This window comes from Ascaphus truei, chromosome 14, assembly GCF_040206685.1.
Source record: "Ascaphus truei isolate aAscTru1 chromosome 14, aAscTru1.hap1, whole genome shotgun sequence".
NCBI lineage: Eukaryota > Metazoa > Chordata > Amphibia > Anura > Ascaphidae > Ascaphus > Ascaphus truei.
Window position 1 is genome coordinate 36877387 of NC_134496.1, and position 18136 is coordinate 36895522.

Genomic DNA, 18136 nt, shown 5'->3' on the forward strand with positions numbered 1-18136 from the left:
CGAGGCAAGGTTTGCCTGCACTATAATTTGCTAAATTGCTTCAAAATAACAGCGTTCCCATTTAATCACACACCTATTTATAAAACCCAAGTCCTAAACACGAGAAAGAGAAGGTAGGAACAGGTCGTTTGTTATCGAAATAGTTCACAAGTTTGATCTTCAATGCTGCTTTTTATTTATCCCACCTGCTGCCATTAAACCTGCAATTAATGGCTGGTTCTTCTGGCAGCAAAGGGGTTAAAATATCTAGTAATGGGAGCGTTCCACAAAAAAATCAGAAGGTTGAAGCTGCAGTTCAAGCTGTCGTTTAAAAAACAAACAAATTTCATTCGATATGTGCATCAATACAATCTACACACTGACAAGTGATTAGCTAAGTTGCTGATCGATCCGTTCTCCTGTTATCGATCGCTGAAATTCGGCTGGGGGTTCACTAAAGGCATCTTGGGTCCTCTTCTGCTGCACTGAGAGCCAAAGTTCTGTGAAGAAGATCATGTGACCAGGCAGACACCAGATCCAATTGGTTCACTGCTAGAGAGGGCAGGGCTCAAAAAGATGATGCTGATTCAGAAAGGGAAGGGGATGTGACTTTGTAAATGGTTGCTATAGGAACAAAAATTCCTGTTATATTAGAATACATTAAAAATGTATTTAAATATATATATATATATATTTTTTAATGCTACAAGTATTTTCTCATTCTGCAGAACTGATTTATTTTTAAAAAAAATCACATGTAGGATGTTGCTTGAACTGCAGTTTTAAATACATAGTAGTATTTATCCTGTGAGCAGTAGTTACATGTGATATATATGTATATGTGTATATATATATATATATATATATATATATATATATATATATATATCCCAGACTATATGATGGAGAAGTGGTAATCTGCTGGAACGTGATTGCATTAGCAGGTCTTGCTTGATCATTCAGATAGAGGGAATATAAAAGTTGTGTTCTTTTACTGTCACTTTAAACTCTTTGGCGATATCCTATTATAAGCATCTTATTCAAATGTATCTGCAACTACGAAGTTCCGTCATAAGGCGTGATGCTTTAAAATACTACAGGTTCAGGGAAATTAAATTAATATTCTGTGCACTTTGTGAAATGTCTTTATTTTGCCACTCTGAATTAAGCTTCCGTGCTTAATGGGAGTAACAAGCATAAACATGTGGGACTTGGAAATGTAGACTCTGGGAGGCCCACACACAATCTTAAGCAGACGTCCATTCTGTATTATCTTAGAGCTAGGGTGGCCAACTGCAGTCCTCAAGGGCCACCAACAGGTAAGATTTCCAGGATATCCCTGCTTCAGCACAGGTGGCTCAATCATAATGACTGAGCCACTGATTGAGCAACCGTTGCTGAAGCAGGGATATCCTGAAAACCTGACCTGTTGGTGGCCCTTGAGGACTGGAGCTGGCCACCCCTGTCTTAGGCCAGGTCCATAGTAGGCACTTGCGCGTTCGCGACCGAGCGCGTGATGTCACGGGCGCCTGTACTTGAGGAGATCCGTGTCCTGCAGGATTGCGTGATGGAGGGTGTGCCCGTGATGTCACGTGAGCGGTTTGCTCTCAGTGGCTGAACTGCGCACGTGACCCGGCCATCGCGCGGAAAATTCAAACAAGTTTGTCTTGCCATGCATCGGCCGCGTTGGCGCGATCTATGGGCATGCGCAAAGGCCTCCATTTATTTTTATTTGGCGTGAGCGATGTCGGCGTCGGATCAACTATGGATGTAGCCTTAGAGTAACAACATCAATATATTGAACAATAGACATACGGACAATTGTTAATACTTAGGGGGTTATTCATTAAACTGTAATAGTGCTGCTCTGGGCGTTATCGCACAGAAACTCCCATTGATTTAATAGAAGTTTCCATGCAATAGTGTCCCGATCGGCACTATTATAATTTATTTAAAGCGGCAATCCCAAATACTCACTTTTAACAAGTTCTCAGGAACCAGAGGCTGCACAGAGCTGAAAATAGCACAGTACCTCCCCCCTCCCCCACCCCCCACAGCCCACAGTTTGCCTTCTGTAAAAAGGGTAGAAAGTTAGGGGGCGACAGCTACTTTAATGAATAACCCCTAAAGTATTCATTTCAGCCATATTTTGTCAACCAAAGATTTATAAAACACAATATTCTTCTTAATCATGAAATCATTGACAGAAACTCAAATGTACTGAAATGTTTTCAGCCTCTGTTGCTAAGCTCATTTTTTACTGTCCCATTACTGTTTAGTACTCAATAGTGACCTTTGTGTAGGCCAACAAAAGGGGGTCTCTTTTCAGTCACTGCTCCATATGAATTCTGTAATTTGTTACTCCGTTTCCTGTGCAGCTGCTGACCCTTATGTATACAGGTTGAGCAATTCTTACCATCAATTTGCTACTTTAGCATTTCGTTTCATAATTTGCTGCGTAGTGCTTTACTCTCAAAAGTCAACTGTTTTTCACTGTGTTTCTTCATATAACTAATGTGTGTTGGCTGCAAGCTTTTTATTCATTTTAAACATTTTATCTGCAGATACCCATAATGTCCGCGGAACATCTGAGTAGTCACAAGTATGTCACACAGATGTAGAGATTGTGTCACCGTACAGTAAGTCTTTGATTCGTAATCTCCATGTTTGGAAACATTTTTCGGGTAGATTTTCATTTTCAACCAACTAGCGTGTATAGAGCCACATGTATCTTTAGGTTTGTAGCAACGCAAATAAAGTCGTGCAAATGGTGGGCTATACAACAAACAATGAACCCCTTTGCTGCGTATTGAATAGGCTGGGAAATCACCTTCACCGTGATCTGGAAGGTTTCAGATCCGTTAAATTAATGGAGATGAAATCTGCCATAGCAAGGGAAAGATGGCTTCACAGCTCATTGAAGCGGGATCCAGAAGCGCGTATCCTGCAGGGTTTCATCCGGTGTATCCCAAGCATTGTTACATTTTCCGCTGTATCCACCCCTTCCATGTATGCTGGAAGGCGGTTCAGTAATGCGCATAACTAATAGATAAGAAAAGACTTTAACCTTATGAGAAGCTATTTTGTTGTGGCTCCCTGCGCTTCTCCTGCTAATAATAAAAGAAAAGCTTACGTTAAAGCTCCCTCCACCAATACAATAACTTTTCACGAAAGACCGATTTTGAACTGGGTTTTGTTTCTCCTAATAATCTAGGAATATATGAGTTTGTTTATCGTTATCATACGGTAAGAGGGTTATCAAGGCTTTTCAGAGCCCAGGATTTCCAGATATTGTATTGCATCATGCAATGTACTTTTTTTTTTAACTCATTGGAACACCTTCTCGTATAATGTTTTTTTATAACACCACTTACTTAAGAAATTGTTTAGTCAACTGAACAAAAGCAACTGTGGTTTTCTGTTTTTTAACTGTGTACTTAGTTACTTACCCAGACATCTACAGTGTATACTTGTTTCTAGCATCCACCAGGTACACAGTGCGTTACCATTTTTACTAGCATTATAATACAATTACAATACGGTGGACGGGGACAGCAGGGAGGCCAGAAGGTTGCAGTAGTCCCGAAGGGAGAGAATGAGGACATGCGTTCATTTTTTAGTGTTGTATTTTAGCAACAGTGTCATCTATTCTGCAGGCTGTTGCACGGGGGTAGGTGCGGGTGTTACAGAAGGAGTTGTTGGACCGCAGTTATCAAGCAGAGAGGAGCGGGGAGGGAGGGGGGGGGTTCTGGAGCCTATTGGGTAGGTAAGGGAGCTCAGTGGAGGAAGATCTGTCTGGCAGACGCCGTAAGTGGGAGCCTGTCTGACAGCTCTGTCTGCGGACTGCAGGAGGGACCCACCAATGCCCAATGGGTCTGACCCGGACTATACTTGTTATGTCTATAATCATTAAACTTGATTTTCATATACTGTATGTAACCAATGTTTTTACTAAATATTAGTGCAAGGAACAAATGTGTATATTTCCAGTTCTCTTGTTTGATTCTCGGATTTGTAGGTGAAATCCCCCAAGTATTTTTTTCTTTATTGTTACCTTCCCTGGGACCTCTTCACAATGATTCTTTAATTCTTTTATAGATGAAGCACTCCAGATAAAACAAATTGTATTTATTTATTTATTTATTTATTTACATTTTCCGGGTTTTGACAACACGGTCTCCATATCCTTCATATTTAAATAGCATATGACCTTGTAGGTGTCCTGTATGTTATTTAAATAGCAGTTTGATTTAATGTATATTATTTGAATACTAAGCAGAGACAATAAAAGAAGCCTGGCTTTTTTCTTGCATTTACAGTATGTCGGTTTCTCAAACTGTTTAGAGTTGCTGAATTTATATGTGACCTCTGTTTTGTGTTAAAATGTTGATTTTGCAGAATGAAAACGTAGAACTGTTTAAGGTGCAAAAAAATAACAATTGTCTCTCTGTTCTTCTATTTGTAGATCATGCTAAGGAGAAAAGGACAGTGTGCTTGAAAAACAATACAGTACAAGGTCATTAGCCATAACATGCATACAGTCAAGAAACACTTAAATCCCATCATCATACATCTTGCATGCTAAGTGAAGACAGGATCAACATCGAAAACCCACTGCACACTGTTGCAAATATAATTTGTACATTTAAATAATGTTTGTGCTAAGGTGAATTTCTTGTCTAAGTGTACAACATATCCTGTCTTTTCTAACACAGGGGTTTTGCGTAAATATTCCAACCGATATGCATAACTTATTCATTTCCTGTATGTTCAACGTGTCACCTTGAAAATTCAGACTATGTTGTAGCCATGAATCCCCAATGTGTTGGTTCATACCGAGGTCTCATTTTTCAGCAAGTTTCTTTATTTCAAGGTTTAGAAATAACAAAACAAACAAAAAAAAAAAGGTGCACCTTGTATTTCAAATTGCCATTGTAGCTGAGAGCATGCATGCAAAATAGTTTTTTAAGGATAATATTTTTATTGTTATAGATTGTAAGAGAGGTGGCAAAAGGTCTCTGACACAGATGAATGTGCCAAGCAAACCACAGCTGCGTATGTTGTAAGCACATTAAGGGTTTAAGTACGGTGTTATTTAAAGTTCTCATGAAGTGCCATAGACTGTACATTATTTTAGAGTATTACTCTATCAGTGTTATTTTCAGAACCACATTTTGTTGGTGTAAGTGTGGACCAGTCAAGAGCCACTGCTAGATTTTGAAGCCAAAGTTGTCACGAAAATCGTTATTTTAACCTACAGATGTAGCCAACGTTATTGCACTCGTTGGCGCACTTCCGTGGGGTGAATTTGCGTGTTGGCCCCGCCCTTTATAGCACGGGGGCGATTAATGTATGTCCCACTGCCACGCGCCGGCAAGAGTAATAACGTTGGATGTCATCTGTAAGAGTAGAATTGACATCACAAGAAATGCAATCCTTTTATGTAGTCGCTAATTTACACGGAACATGTATCAATCGGATGCCCGTTTTAGCTTTATTAACCCTGTGCATGCCAGTGGGCGAATACTTAATGCAGTGGTGCTCAATGCCAGTACTTAAGAACTCCCAACAAGTCAGGGTTTCAGGATACCCCTGCTTCAGCACAGGTGTCTCAATCAGTCCATGCTTCAGCACAGGTGGCTCAATCAGAGGCTCAGTCTTTGACTGAGCCACTTGTGCTGAAGCTGGGACATCCTTAAAACCTGACCTGTTGAGAGAGGAGTTGAGGACTGGAGTTGACCACTCCTGGCTTAATGTATTCTGTGGGATTTGTGTGCATTAACTGTACTAGCTATTTTTTTTTTTAAAAAACACTGCAGGCCACAGGAAAATTACTGCACGTATTGTGCCTTTGTCCTTAAAAAGTGCAGTTCCATTTAATTCAGCCCCCCAAATATTTGTGTGCACTGGCTAATGCGTTTTCTTTTGTAGACCTCCGGATCTCGTGCTAAATCCCTAATTCTGTTTAAAAAGATAAACATGCAAAATATATTTTGCAAGTCCTTCAAAATGGCCATCGTTATAATGAAAAAAAATATGCCTGCTGTGAAATCCCGCTCTGATCTATGCAAATCTGGCGTCCCAGCAGCGTTATTTCCTCATTAGTAATGGCTCAGCCCACAACTGTCCACTTGTAAAATCAGTACGTACGTTATAGTCCACAATACTTGGAGTTGTACTTTCACAGTTGGGCTTTCAGCATTCATTTTGTAAAGCAAATAAATATGCTAAATAGTGAAACCTAACAATAGTACAGAACTGTTCCATGGGAACTGTAAATGCATATTGCTAAGGGGAACTGCACCTTTAAAGGTACTTAAGGTAGAATGGGCAGAACACACAGATTTGCACCTCTTCCTTACTGCCTTATATAACTGTACAGAATTGCTGTAAGCCATGTGTTTAGGAAGCTTTTTCACCGGTGCTGCATATCAGACACATACAAATCTGTACAACACTTGCCCAAGGCACATGGATTGTCTCTAATGGTTCACCGACCATACTACAAACGGCACAGAATATACACCTTAGTTAGGGAAAAAAAAAGTTTATTTTAAAGGAGCAGCACAAGCCCTGCACCCCGTTTTTACAAGGATGGAAAGCAAGGGATCCCAGAGCTTTACTGCATTCATTTCAGCTCCGGTGAGCCCCTGGTTCTAGAGATACATATCGGGAAAGCTAGCTTTCTTCTATTTAAATTCCCCTCGTCATGCGCCCGATAGAACGCTGCAATGGATGACGTTGTGGCTTCCTATTGGCCCGCATGACGTGGGACCTTTAAACCGCCACTTTGTTTATCCTGGAGTGGGCGGCACCGTGTATGTAATTAAAAAAAGGTGGGTAAATAAGATCAAGGAGGGGCAACTGCCCCTTTAAGATAGGAAGATTCATATTTTGAGACCTTTTCATACTCTATGAAAAACATGTGCGTTAAGCCAAATATGGAGATCATATCTGCTCTGGAAGTGACACACAGAATTGTTGTTAGTGAACTAGGTGGGAAATTCAGTTCAAGATAGAACTGTGAATCAATTAATTCAGACAGAGGTATATTTCATATTTTTAAATATTCTGTCAAAAAAGAGTTATGATAATTATCAAAAGCCACATAAAGCCACCTGCCCAGTGAAAAAAAACCCCATTTCAATCTGTTATTAGGAGGTGCTGTTCAAAGTCATTTTCACCTCCCACAAGAACTTCAGCTCTTTCCAAAATAATTTTGATGAGGGCTGTACTCTATATGTAAGGAAAATAACATATATTCATACATGTACAACATATGTGTCAGTAATCTGGGGTGCGCAAAATGGGGGAGCGAGAATTTTTTTCGGGAGGGCGCTGCGGTTACAGAGGTCCTGCGCTCTTCCCCAAAGCATTTAAATTAAATGCAGGGGAGCGCGCAAGGCCTCTGTAACTCACTTACCTTCTCTCGGACGGCTTCGGGCAACGCAGCATCAAATGACGCCGCAGGGTCATGTGACGCTGGATACCAGGTTAGGGGGGCGGGGTGCGCAAGCACTGGGGCTGAGCAGGCAAAGGAGCACCCCGGGGCAAAAGTTTGTGCACCCCTGCAGTAACGCACCAACCTAAACTTGAGTTAAAACATTTTGTTCACAAAACGTTTACCCAGCATGAAAAGTTAATGTAGATTGCAAAGTTCAACACAGAAGCAAATGGCATTAGGTCACAGGGCCATTTATACACTGTAATTTTCATGAAATTCGGGTGAAAGTCACAACATTTTGCAGTAATATGCCAAAAATGTTGCATTTCGCCATCTTTTCACGTATTCCAGAGCAAATTGAACTTTAGTGCAAATTTAGTGAAAAACGCAAAATGAAGGTGAAATTCGGATGAAACTTTGCAAAGTCGAACTTTCGCACCAAGGTGCACAACCATAGCTACATATATAGTGTCAAGAAGGTATTCTCAAACATGCTTCTGTACAGTGCGATATACATAAAAGTAGAAACCATTTCTGTGATGTCATCAAACAAACAGACACAAAATGGAGGGAATGGGTTTGATGTTGTTTGTAGGATCTATCAAAACGTAGACAATTATAGAGTAGATGAAAGAAAATCTCTTCAACCGAGTCACACATTTAAACAACTGTAAGCAAATCCATTGCCTAAGACCGCGCGTATACTGCCCGCGACGGGATGGGTGTCGTCTCCCGTCGCCGCTAGCAAAACTTATATTTCGCTTTGCGGCGGCGTCGCAGGTGTACTGGCATTTGATTGGTTATGGGGTTGTCACATGAGGCGACAGCCCTTGAAAAATCAAATATTGCCAGCTACCAAAATTCGCGACGCTCCGTCGCATTGTCGCCGTCACGGTGGCGGCAATGCATTTGTTTTTTAGGCGACGTCGCGGGCACTATACGCGCGGCCTTATGCGGAATCAACAAAAATATAAAAGGCAGTGAACACGAATGTATTTGGAGAGGTTAAAGTTATTGGGGTGAAATATATATATATATATATATATATATATATATATATATATATATATATATATATAATATAGATATATAACTTTTTCTTTAAATGAAACACCTTGCTGGCAGAAGAGCTTGCCTGTACTGTACATCAGTTTACTGAGTGATTTGCAGGATCATCCAGCAGTAAAGGGATATGTGTTATTGGCTTTATAGCAAGCTTTTATAGCAACATCAGAAGACAATAGATGTGCATCCAGATCTTTTATTTGTTTTGTTTTTAAGTGGTTCGTCCAAAGGAATTTTCTTTCAAGCTCGGAAGCCGCAGCTGAGAACCCTTTTACTAACTGGCTGCAGAATTAGCCAAGTCGCTGGCAGGTTAAATTGAAATGGAAGGACAGGAGTTCAGTACTTTCATGTTTACTGCAGATGTTGTTCTCTAGAGAGATGCTTTTAGTATAAGACTGGTATTGGTTTTACTGATTGTACTGTACATCTATTAAAGCCTTAGATTACATTACGGGTGGCAGCCCACACTAATGTAATTTCAATTGTGTTAAGAAAGTATAAGTGACTTCACATTTTATGGTCGTTACTTACATCATTGAATAGTACTTTTATCTTGTTAAAATGTAGTTTTTATTTCATACATTTATTAGAATGTTTTCATTTCTATTGCAAGTTAAAAACTGTTTTCAGTTTCTAGGTTCTTTTTTTTTTTTTTTCTTCATTTAAATAGATTTAACTGATGACTTTTTCAAAATACAAAAAAAAAAGAATAAAAAAGTAGTTTTATTTTCTTCATACCATACTCAGTTCTGAATTTACATGTATTGTCATATAAGTATTTGTATTGTTAACTAAATGATTTATATTTTACTGATTTAATATTACAGTGTAAGAATATCAGTCATTGTTAGTTCTTGTCTAGTTTTCACTAAAAGAACAAAGATCTTTTTGTATGGATATCTTATATTATGTAATCATTGATAAGTAAGAAGTTAAGTTGTTGCTACTGCAACAATCCTGGCAGACAATTGAGTAATATTTTGATGATTTATTTTGTTTGTAATTAGTTATTATAAGAAAATCTAGTTCCTAGATATTATAGTAAAAAAATTATTTTCTACTGTATCCATTTCAAATGTTAAAATATTGTTTTAATATTTTTGGAAAATCCCTGAATATCAGGCCTTGTTATAAATAAGCTGCATAATCAATAAATCAAGGGACTTTTTTTTGTTGATAATCCAAATATTCAAAGTTTACGTAACAAGAGGAAGAGTGTGCGGACTCTTGAAGGTTGATTATGCTGCAATTTAGCATGTCGGGACGGATAGGGAGAAGTTGACTTTTTGCACTTCTGTATATAGTCAAAAAAGAGAGAAACATGTATTATAGTAAGATCTTATTTTGAATAAAAATGTCTATAATTACAAGGAGTTTTAAGGCTCATAAAATGACAGGCTGAACAAAATTGCTTGCAAAAGTGGCACAGAGTTAGCACTCCATACACCCTAAAAAGTTGCTTTGCTTTTTGTGGACAGCTTCTAGTTTGCCAGGATTTTTTAGCTGGACAGATATACCATTATTCCGAGATCACATGACTGACAAATGACCCACTGGTCCGAATCTGCCATCGAAAAGGTGAAATCATGGATCAAGTATTCCTTACATTATTCAAAAACAACTGCATGTTTAAAGTATCACAGAAAAATAAACTATATTATGGGTATATACTATTCAAATCAATTTCTGACAGTTTGGTAGTTTAATTGTTCACAAGACAAAATAGAAAATTTTAAAAAAGTATTGATTTTTTTCACAAAAACTTAAATCATAAGCCGGCAAAACAAACAGCGCACAGTAGCTGTAGTAGTTGTGATTTTGTTTTATTTTTTTTTTTATTGCCATACTAATTTGTTCTTTTAGCAGATGACCCAAATTAAAGTTCTTAATAAATTGCACTCACCAAACAGTATAATGTTATAAACCAAAGCTGAAGACAATTATTATTGGACCAGTATTTTACCGCGAATTCACACTGGCAAGTACCTACTTTGCACTTAAATTGAAACTTTGACGCCTTCATCTGCTGAAAGGACAGATCTGCTTGATTTTGCTATTGTGTAACCATAGACTTTTCGCTTGTAGTAGCTCAAACCTATGTACTCTGTCTTTGGCTGCAGTTTGTTTTTATGCTTACTTTATTCTTAATGCTATAGTTGACCTTGTTGTATGAAAAATAAAGTGAAATTGCCCTAATAAAACTTCTCTTTTTGGATTTGGTTTTCTTTTTGGGTTGAAGTTGGGACTTACACTTTTTTTTCAAAAGTAATGTAAAAAAGGGGGGGGGGGGGCTTTATTTCACACATTTTACAGTTGTTGGTGAGAATATACATGCAGTCCGACATGGGACCGAGAGGAATTGGTGCAGAATGCCGCGGCCCTGTTGTTAACTAACCAGACCCATTTGTGCCACATGACACCTCTTCTCCGTTCTCTGCACTGGCTGTCTGTAAAATGGCAAATGTATTTCAAAATTGGCTTGTTGACATTCAAAGCGGTACATGAGCAGGGTCCCAGCGATCTGAGAGCTTCTAATTCCCTACACTCCCGTCCGCTCACTTCGATCTGCAGATGAAGGACTCCTAACAGTTCCCAGAATCCCCTTGGCTTCCTTTGGGGCCTGAGCTTTTATTTAAGAGTACATATACTTGTCTACTTGTTGTTATCATCAAATCACCTAGTTTTAATCTATGCAACATTTAATTGTCATATAATAATAATAACTTTATTTATATAGTGCTTTTCTTCCAATGGGACTTCAGTTACAAAAAGGGAAAAAGAAGAAAGCAGGCATTGGCACTTAGCAAGGCCCAAAACTACACCATAGCGTGGGTGGTATAGCTTTCAATCACAGCAAGAGCTTCCAAAGTCGATCCCCACAATGCTTTGCATACACATCAGCAAGGCATTGTGGGGCGTGACTTTTAAAGGTCCCGCAGTAATTGCCAGCTATACCACCACACACTTGAGGTGCAGTTTGGGGCCGTATTAATCGCGTGTTCCCACCACAAGCTCCTGGAATCCTACACTGCCTGGAATCGTGAAACAGTTTTGTATTCAATAGTCAGATGAGTAGGAAATAAGATTTATTAATTAGTGGTTCTCTGAACTTTTTCTAACATTGCTCTTTTACTGAAATGTTTACCTCCTATATACTACCATAGTTCTGCTCAGTTCTGCTCAGTCCTTCACCAATGTGAATAGTGCAACAAAACAGCCTCATTTTAACTGAACTCTGATCTTTATGGAAAAGGAGAGGAAGGCGGAGTTAAAAGTGCCATGAAATTGAGAAAATCAGGAATTCTAAAATGGCAACTTCTAATTGTTACAATTGCTTTAATAGTTGTTTTAAACCAGTGTTTTGGGTTCCTCGGGCATCCCTAATCGGTGCCCTGCAATTTTCATGTAATGTTAAAATTGTACCAAATACAGAAAAAGTTACAATGCATCTGATCTCAGACGCGCTATTAGAGAAGGTTGGGGTTCCTTACAATGCATCTGATCTCAGACGTGCTATTAGAGAGGGTTGGGGTTCCTTACAATGCATCTGATCTCAGATGCGCTATTAGAGAGGGTTGGGGTTCCTTACAATGCATCTGATCTCAGACGCGCTATTGGAGAGGGTTGGGGTTCCTTACAATGCATCTGATCTCAGACGCGCTATTGGAGAGGGTTGGGGTTCCTTACAATGCATCTGATCTCTGACGTGCTATTAGGGTTAATGTTCCGGAGAATGTTACACTATAATTATAAGGTTCCTTAACCAAAAAAAAGGTTAACCTGTTTTAACCTGTTCGCTGGCAGACCGGAATGCAATGCATTGAAAAATGTATTCCAGCAGTAAATTGATTAAAATACCGCTTCTTCCCATGTCTCGCAAAACCTCAGAGGCTTAAGATCCCTGATATGTGTTAAAACAATAATGAAAGTTAATGACCTCTGAGAATAGCTATTCCTGGAAAGATTAAAAATACAGCTTCCCAGCACTGCTGCTAATTATTTAAAAGCATTGCTGAAAATGGAAGTAAATATTTAATACAATCCTGCTTGCAAACCATAGCTCAGCATATTTATATGGCTTTCTCTAGTATGAATATATATCGCTTGAAAATTAAGGATGAAGATGGGCAGTTCATGAGCATAACACACAATTATTTCTTTGGAATCAAGCACAAATCCTTTCAAGATTAGATTTTTAAACCAGTGGTTCTTTTACATTTTTTTGATTATGGAACACTATAATTATATTGTGACAATCTGAGGAACCCCAACACACTGTAATACACCTGAGCTCAGATGCATTGTAAGGAACCCAAACCCTCTCTAATAGCGCGTCTGAGATCAGATGCATTGTAAGGAACCCAAACACTATAGAGAGAGACCATACAAAGTGTTATAGGTGTTCCAGCATCTATTTAGTCTGATAGCGGTACTGTAGGTTTGAGTACTGACCTAGACACGGCGTACATTGCTTTTTATCAGCCCGGGAATGCTACTGTGTTCACACGTTTCACTGGGCCAACCTCACATTGACTCGTTATCCAAATGTTTTCTTCCAGTCCTTTTCACGGGCCACTACTATACAACAAATAATATGCAGCAAAAATGTCAATGCAGTTTTACTCTGCGTTTAAATATAGAACATGTACAGAAACCCTCTGGCTGTACTGTACACTGATTATTTTTTTATCTGTTCAGTATTCTAGCAAACCTCCATATCACTAGAAAGTTAATGAACCATTTGAGGTCACTGCAAAAGGATCTTTACACTTGGATTTTTTTTCTCACTGTTCTCAGCATAGCTGAGATGTTCACTGGAGCTGCTCTACCCCCTCTGCCATGAAGCCTCTCTGCCTTCTTGTCCTTCATACCAGGTCCCAGTGAATCACACTAGAAATATTTGAGAGGATAAGTGATTTAGTAAACAAAGAAAGGACTAAAAGAAGAAAAGTACAAAAGGATTATTTTTTTTTAATAGAAAAATCCATAACACTATTGAGAAATATCGGGTGGTATAGTTGTGTGCCTTCATTTCAATGCTGGGCAGATAATACAAACATCTTGCGTGGGATGATACAAAAAGAGGGATAATGCCAGTTAGCAGCATACTAAAAAAAAGATCTAATTTCATATTTACCAATCGGTGCTATTTCATAAAACACCTTTTGGCACATGGCGACACCTTATGAAAGTCTGGTCACTGGTCAGGTGCCACCTGGCATAGCAGCAGTAGCTTGCAGGGAACACCGGGGACTGCAATACATAGGGACTCCAGTACATAGGGACTCCAATACATAGGGACTCCAATACATAGCGACTCCAATACATAGGGACTCCAATACATAGGGACTCCAATACATAGGGACTCCAATACATAGGGACTCCAATACATAGGGACTCCAATACATAGGGACTCCAATACATAGGGACTCCAGTACATAGGGACTCCAATACATAGGGACTCCAATACATAGGGACTCCAATACATAGGGACTCCAATACATAGGGACTCCAATACATAGGAACTCCAATACATAGGAACTCCAATACATAGGGACTCCAATACATAGGGACTTCAATACATAGGGACTCCAATACATAGAGACTCCAATACATAGAGACTCCAATACATAGAGACTCCAATACATAGGGACTCCAATACATAGGGACTCCAATACATAGGGAGCATTGTTCGTTCATACTGAGGAGTTGTTTGAAGCAGCAGTACAAGCTGTGTCGCCCCCCCCCCTTTAATATGTGCATCAATACAATCCACACAATGATAAGTAATTAGCTAAGATGACGATCGATCCATTCTGCTGTGATCGATCGGGGAAGATTCGACTCGGGGGTTCACTAAATGACTGCAGAGGAGTATTGACTCAGTATCTGTGACTATGTAAATGGTTGCTATAGAAGCACAAAAGGCTTGTTACATAATAATACTTTAAAAATGTCATTATTTTCTCATAGTACAGAACTGATTTTTTTTTAAACACACACGTAGGATATTGCTGGGTCTACAGCTCTAAATGGTTTTTTTTACTTATATAGTCACCTTTTTTCAAACTCTTTTCCTGTACCTCCCTACTGCTATTAAACTGTCTCATCCCTTACTAGCGCAACAGTACTTGTAATTGAAGCAGAAAAGGGCTATATTGTCTATTAAACCAACTCATGACCAATGAGCAACGGGCTTCAACAAATGATACTTTATGGTTAAACTGTGACAACTTATTGAGGTACAGTATTATCCTACAAAGCTGGATTCCACCTGCTAGACCTATGAATTGTTTTCACTATAGTATAAAAATAAGTTACTTTAATTAACAGTGACTGTTCCACATTCACATTTTTATATATATATGTATATATATATATATATATATATATATACATATACACAGTATATACACGTATGTATGATGTATATCTTTAATTATAGAGCGCCATTAATGTACATGGCGCTTCACAGCAATAATACACATGACAATATTATAAATAACAAATAACACATAATGGGAAGAAATGCTTCCGACATAAAAGTGACATTTAGTAAAAGGAGTCTCTGCCCCATAGAGCTTACAATCTAATTGGTAAGTATGAAAAACGTACAGAGACAGTAGGAGGGCGTTCTGGTAAGTGCGTCTGCAAGGAGCCAAGGTCAATGTATGAAGTATAAAGTATCAGCCACGGAGCTACTCATATGCTTCATTAAGGCGGTGTGTTTTAAGATGGGTCATAAAGGTGGATAGAGAGGGTGCTAGTCGGATATTGAGGGGGAAGGGCATTCCAGAAGTGTGGGGCAATCAGTGAGAAAAGTTTAAGGCGGGAGAGGCTTTAGACACAAAGGGATAGAGAGAAGACATTCTTGAGCAGAACGCAAGAGTTGGGATGGTGTATAGCGAGAAAATAGGGCTGAGATGTAATGAGGGGCAGAAGAGTGTAAAGCTTTAGAAGTGAGGAGAAGAATTGTGCGTGTGATACAGGATTTTATAGGAAGCCAGGAGAGTGATTTCAGCAGGGGAGACGCTAAGACAGATTTAGGAAAGAGTAGAGTTATTCTGGCAGCAGCGTTTAGGATAGATTGTAGGGGAGACAGGCAAGAGGCAGGAAGGCCAGACAGCAGGAGGTTAAGTTGTCGAGACGGGAGAGAATGAGGGCTTGTGTCAGAGTTTTAGCAGAGGAAATGGCGTTTGCTGTCTTTGTAATTTTGCAGGGGAAAAAACAAAAAGGTTTTAGCTACATTTTCAATGTGAGAAGAGAATGTGAGAGAGCAGTCGTGTGTGACCCCTAGACAGGTTGCTTGTGCTACTGGGTGTATGATAGTACTTCCAACAGTAATGTAGAAGGAGGTAGTAGGGCCAGGTTTGGGAGGAAATATGAGGAGCTCCGTTTTTGCCATGTTGAGTTTAAGTCATCTAAACACATGGTTTATATCAGCAGCTGCTGCTAATGCCAGCTTTTTATTAACTATTGTCACAGTAACTTATGACAAGATATAATATACACCAAATAACTGGGTTGAACTGAACGAGGCTTAGATATAATAAAGTATATTTATTCCTTAAATAGGTGAACACAGCAATATAGTACAATTAACAGGCACGAAGGTAACACTTACTTAGGGTCTGGGGTTGAAGAAGTATCAGATAGCAATTCTCCAGCAATCATGTGACAATCAAGATGTAATTAGAAGACAAAGACTGTAAGGTTGACCACAGTTTATATACCTTGGTAACCCTATTCTTAACATTGAATACAGACTATTGGAGAACAATTAACTGTATCCAATCTCTAATGTGGGAACACAGTTTAACCCATGCCCCCCAGCTAATTAGCCCATGCGTACTGGGACTCTGAGGGTCTCATTTCTGTAGCCCCACATTTAAATCAGGGACGCCGGCCAGTCTACCAAATGAAGTATCTGGCAGGATCTTCCTTGTTTGTAGGTGTAAGATATAACACTTACAAACCACTCCAGTTTGATGCTTCTCCACCCTCATGTAAACAGTTAGAGTGGCAGAATCCTTTGATCAGCACTTGGTCCCTAGACATTGGGTCGTCCCCCTGACTTTTTGCATTCCTTTGTGTGAAGGAATCTTCGCGGGTTTTTATCCCCGCTTTGGAATACAATATTAAAGTTAAAACACAAACATATTAAAATATCCAGTTCCGTTAGGTCCAGTGGGTCCAAACTTCCCAGATCTTAATGCCGGAACTGGGACACCATATGGTCCAAGTTTCAGCCCGCTGCGACCTTCAGAACCGGAGAAACACAAATACCACTTAAACTGTTTCATACTTTAATACAAAATTCTCCGCTGTAAATTAAATCACGTTTTTTCACTAAATCCCCATTGAAAACAACAGGCTCCACCGCCATAGACTTTCAATGGCAATCCGCCGCCATAGGCGGCTATGGGAATCTGCCGCCATAGACTTTCAACGGGGCCTCGCCGCCGTTGAAGCCTATGGGGTTTCTCCACCATAGCCGGTCAATGGGAACCGGCTGCCATTGAAGTTTATGGGAAAAACTCCCAAACCTTTATGGTGGTCCATACTCCGTCGGGTTGGTCAGAGAGGGTCAGGAATGGTTTTGCAGCCATGCTGGAGCAGTGACTACAGGCATCCCAAACCATGGCCCTCTGGACCCTCCAGAACCGGAGGTATGGGCTTATGATTTGTAGGGTTTCGGACATAGCCGTTTTCTCGTGCTGCTTCTGCCGCCGCCATTGGAACCTATGGCGCGACCCGCTCTGCCAGCACGACCCTTTCCGGGGGTCCTGGATTCTGGGACCCGGTGGTGGTCGAGTGAGGGGAGGCCTAGGAACTAGGGGCAAAAACTATTTTATTTCTGGGTGCCCTACAACCTAAGATTCCCACGCCACTTGACGTTGAACTTGACTAATCAGTGATGAAAGCTCTTTTTCAGATAATGTATCCGCTTTGCGGTTTTGCTGTTTGGACGGCTGCCAACTCGTTCCTGGAAAGCGCCGTCGAAGAATCTCCATTGAAGTCAATGAGCCCATTGACTTACAATGGGAAACCGCCGCTCCTCCTCTCGGACGCCACCTGCTGGTCTTGGAGGGAAACAGGTCCAAAACAGCTAGATCCGCCATTGAAATGAATGGAGCTCCAATGGCGGCCTATGGGACCCTGCAAAATGGTGCCTGAAAAGGCAGGAAAATTAAACAAAGGGCTATTATCACTATACAACTATTAACCTTTGCCCTCCCGGATGGATCCCAGTGTGTGTGTGTGGTGCAGACACTGACATTATAATAAAACATGGGAACAGGGGAACATACATTTTCATGACATAGCAAGGTGAAAACCACATTCCTGGACCGCAGTTCAGTTAACCCCTTGCCTCCCTGGTGAGGTCAGGGGGTGGCCATATGGGGTGCAACCCCTTTAATACCGGGCCAATCCCCCTCTCCCTCTACACTATTGTACTATGTTTTAAGTTACCTTGTGTTTCAATTAGTCATTCAATTTGAATTTATGTTACCTAGCTACTATTAAAGATGTAAGATTATTTTAAATTATCCCCATCACTTCATGCTTTCACTAGGGGACTGAGTGCAATAAGAGCAGTGATCTTGTTATTTTGTTTATGTATATATACCACCTGCCATATACCAC

At 39.9% G+C, this 18136-nt stretch overlaps 1 protein-coding gene across 32 annotated transcripts in view; it reads left to right on the plus strand.

Moving 5' to 3' along the window:
• Positions 1 to 10703, plus strand: part of MBNL1 (muscleblind like splicing regulator 1) — a 149730-nt gene extending 139027 nt beyond the window's left edge. For all 32 annotated transcript variants that reach the window (XM_075570472.1, XM_075570494.1, XM_075570487.1 and 29 more), the window contains 2 exons: positions 2544 to 2618; positions 4445 to 10703. In XM_075570472.1, coding sequence (XP_075426587.1) covers positions 2544 to 2600 — 57 coding nt within the window. In that variant the 3' untranslated portion in view covers positions 2601 to 2618; positions 4445 to 10703. The remainder of the gene's footprint in view (positions 1 to 2543; positions 2619 to 4444) is intronic.
• Positions 10704 to 18136: the final 7433 nt, after the last annotated feature.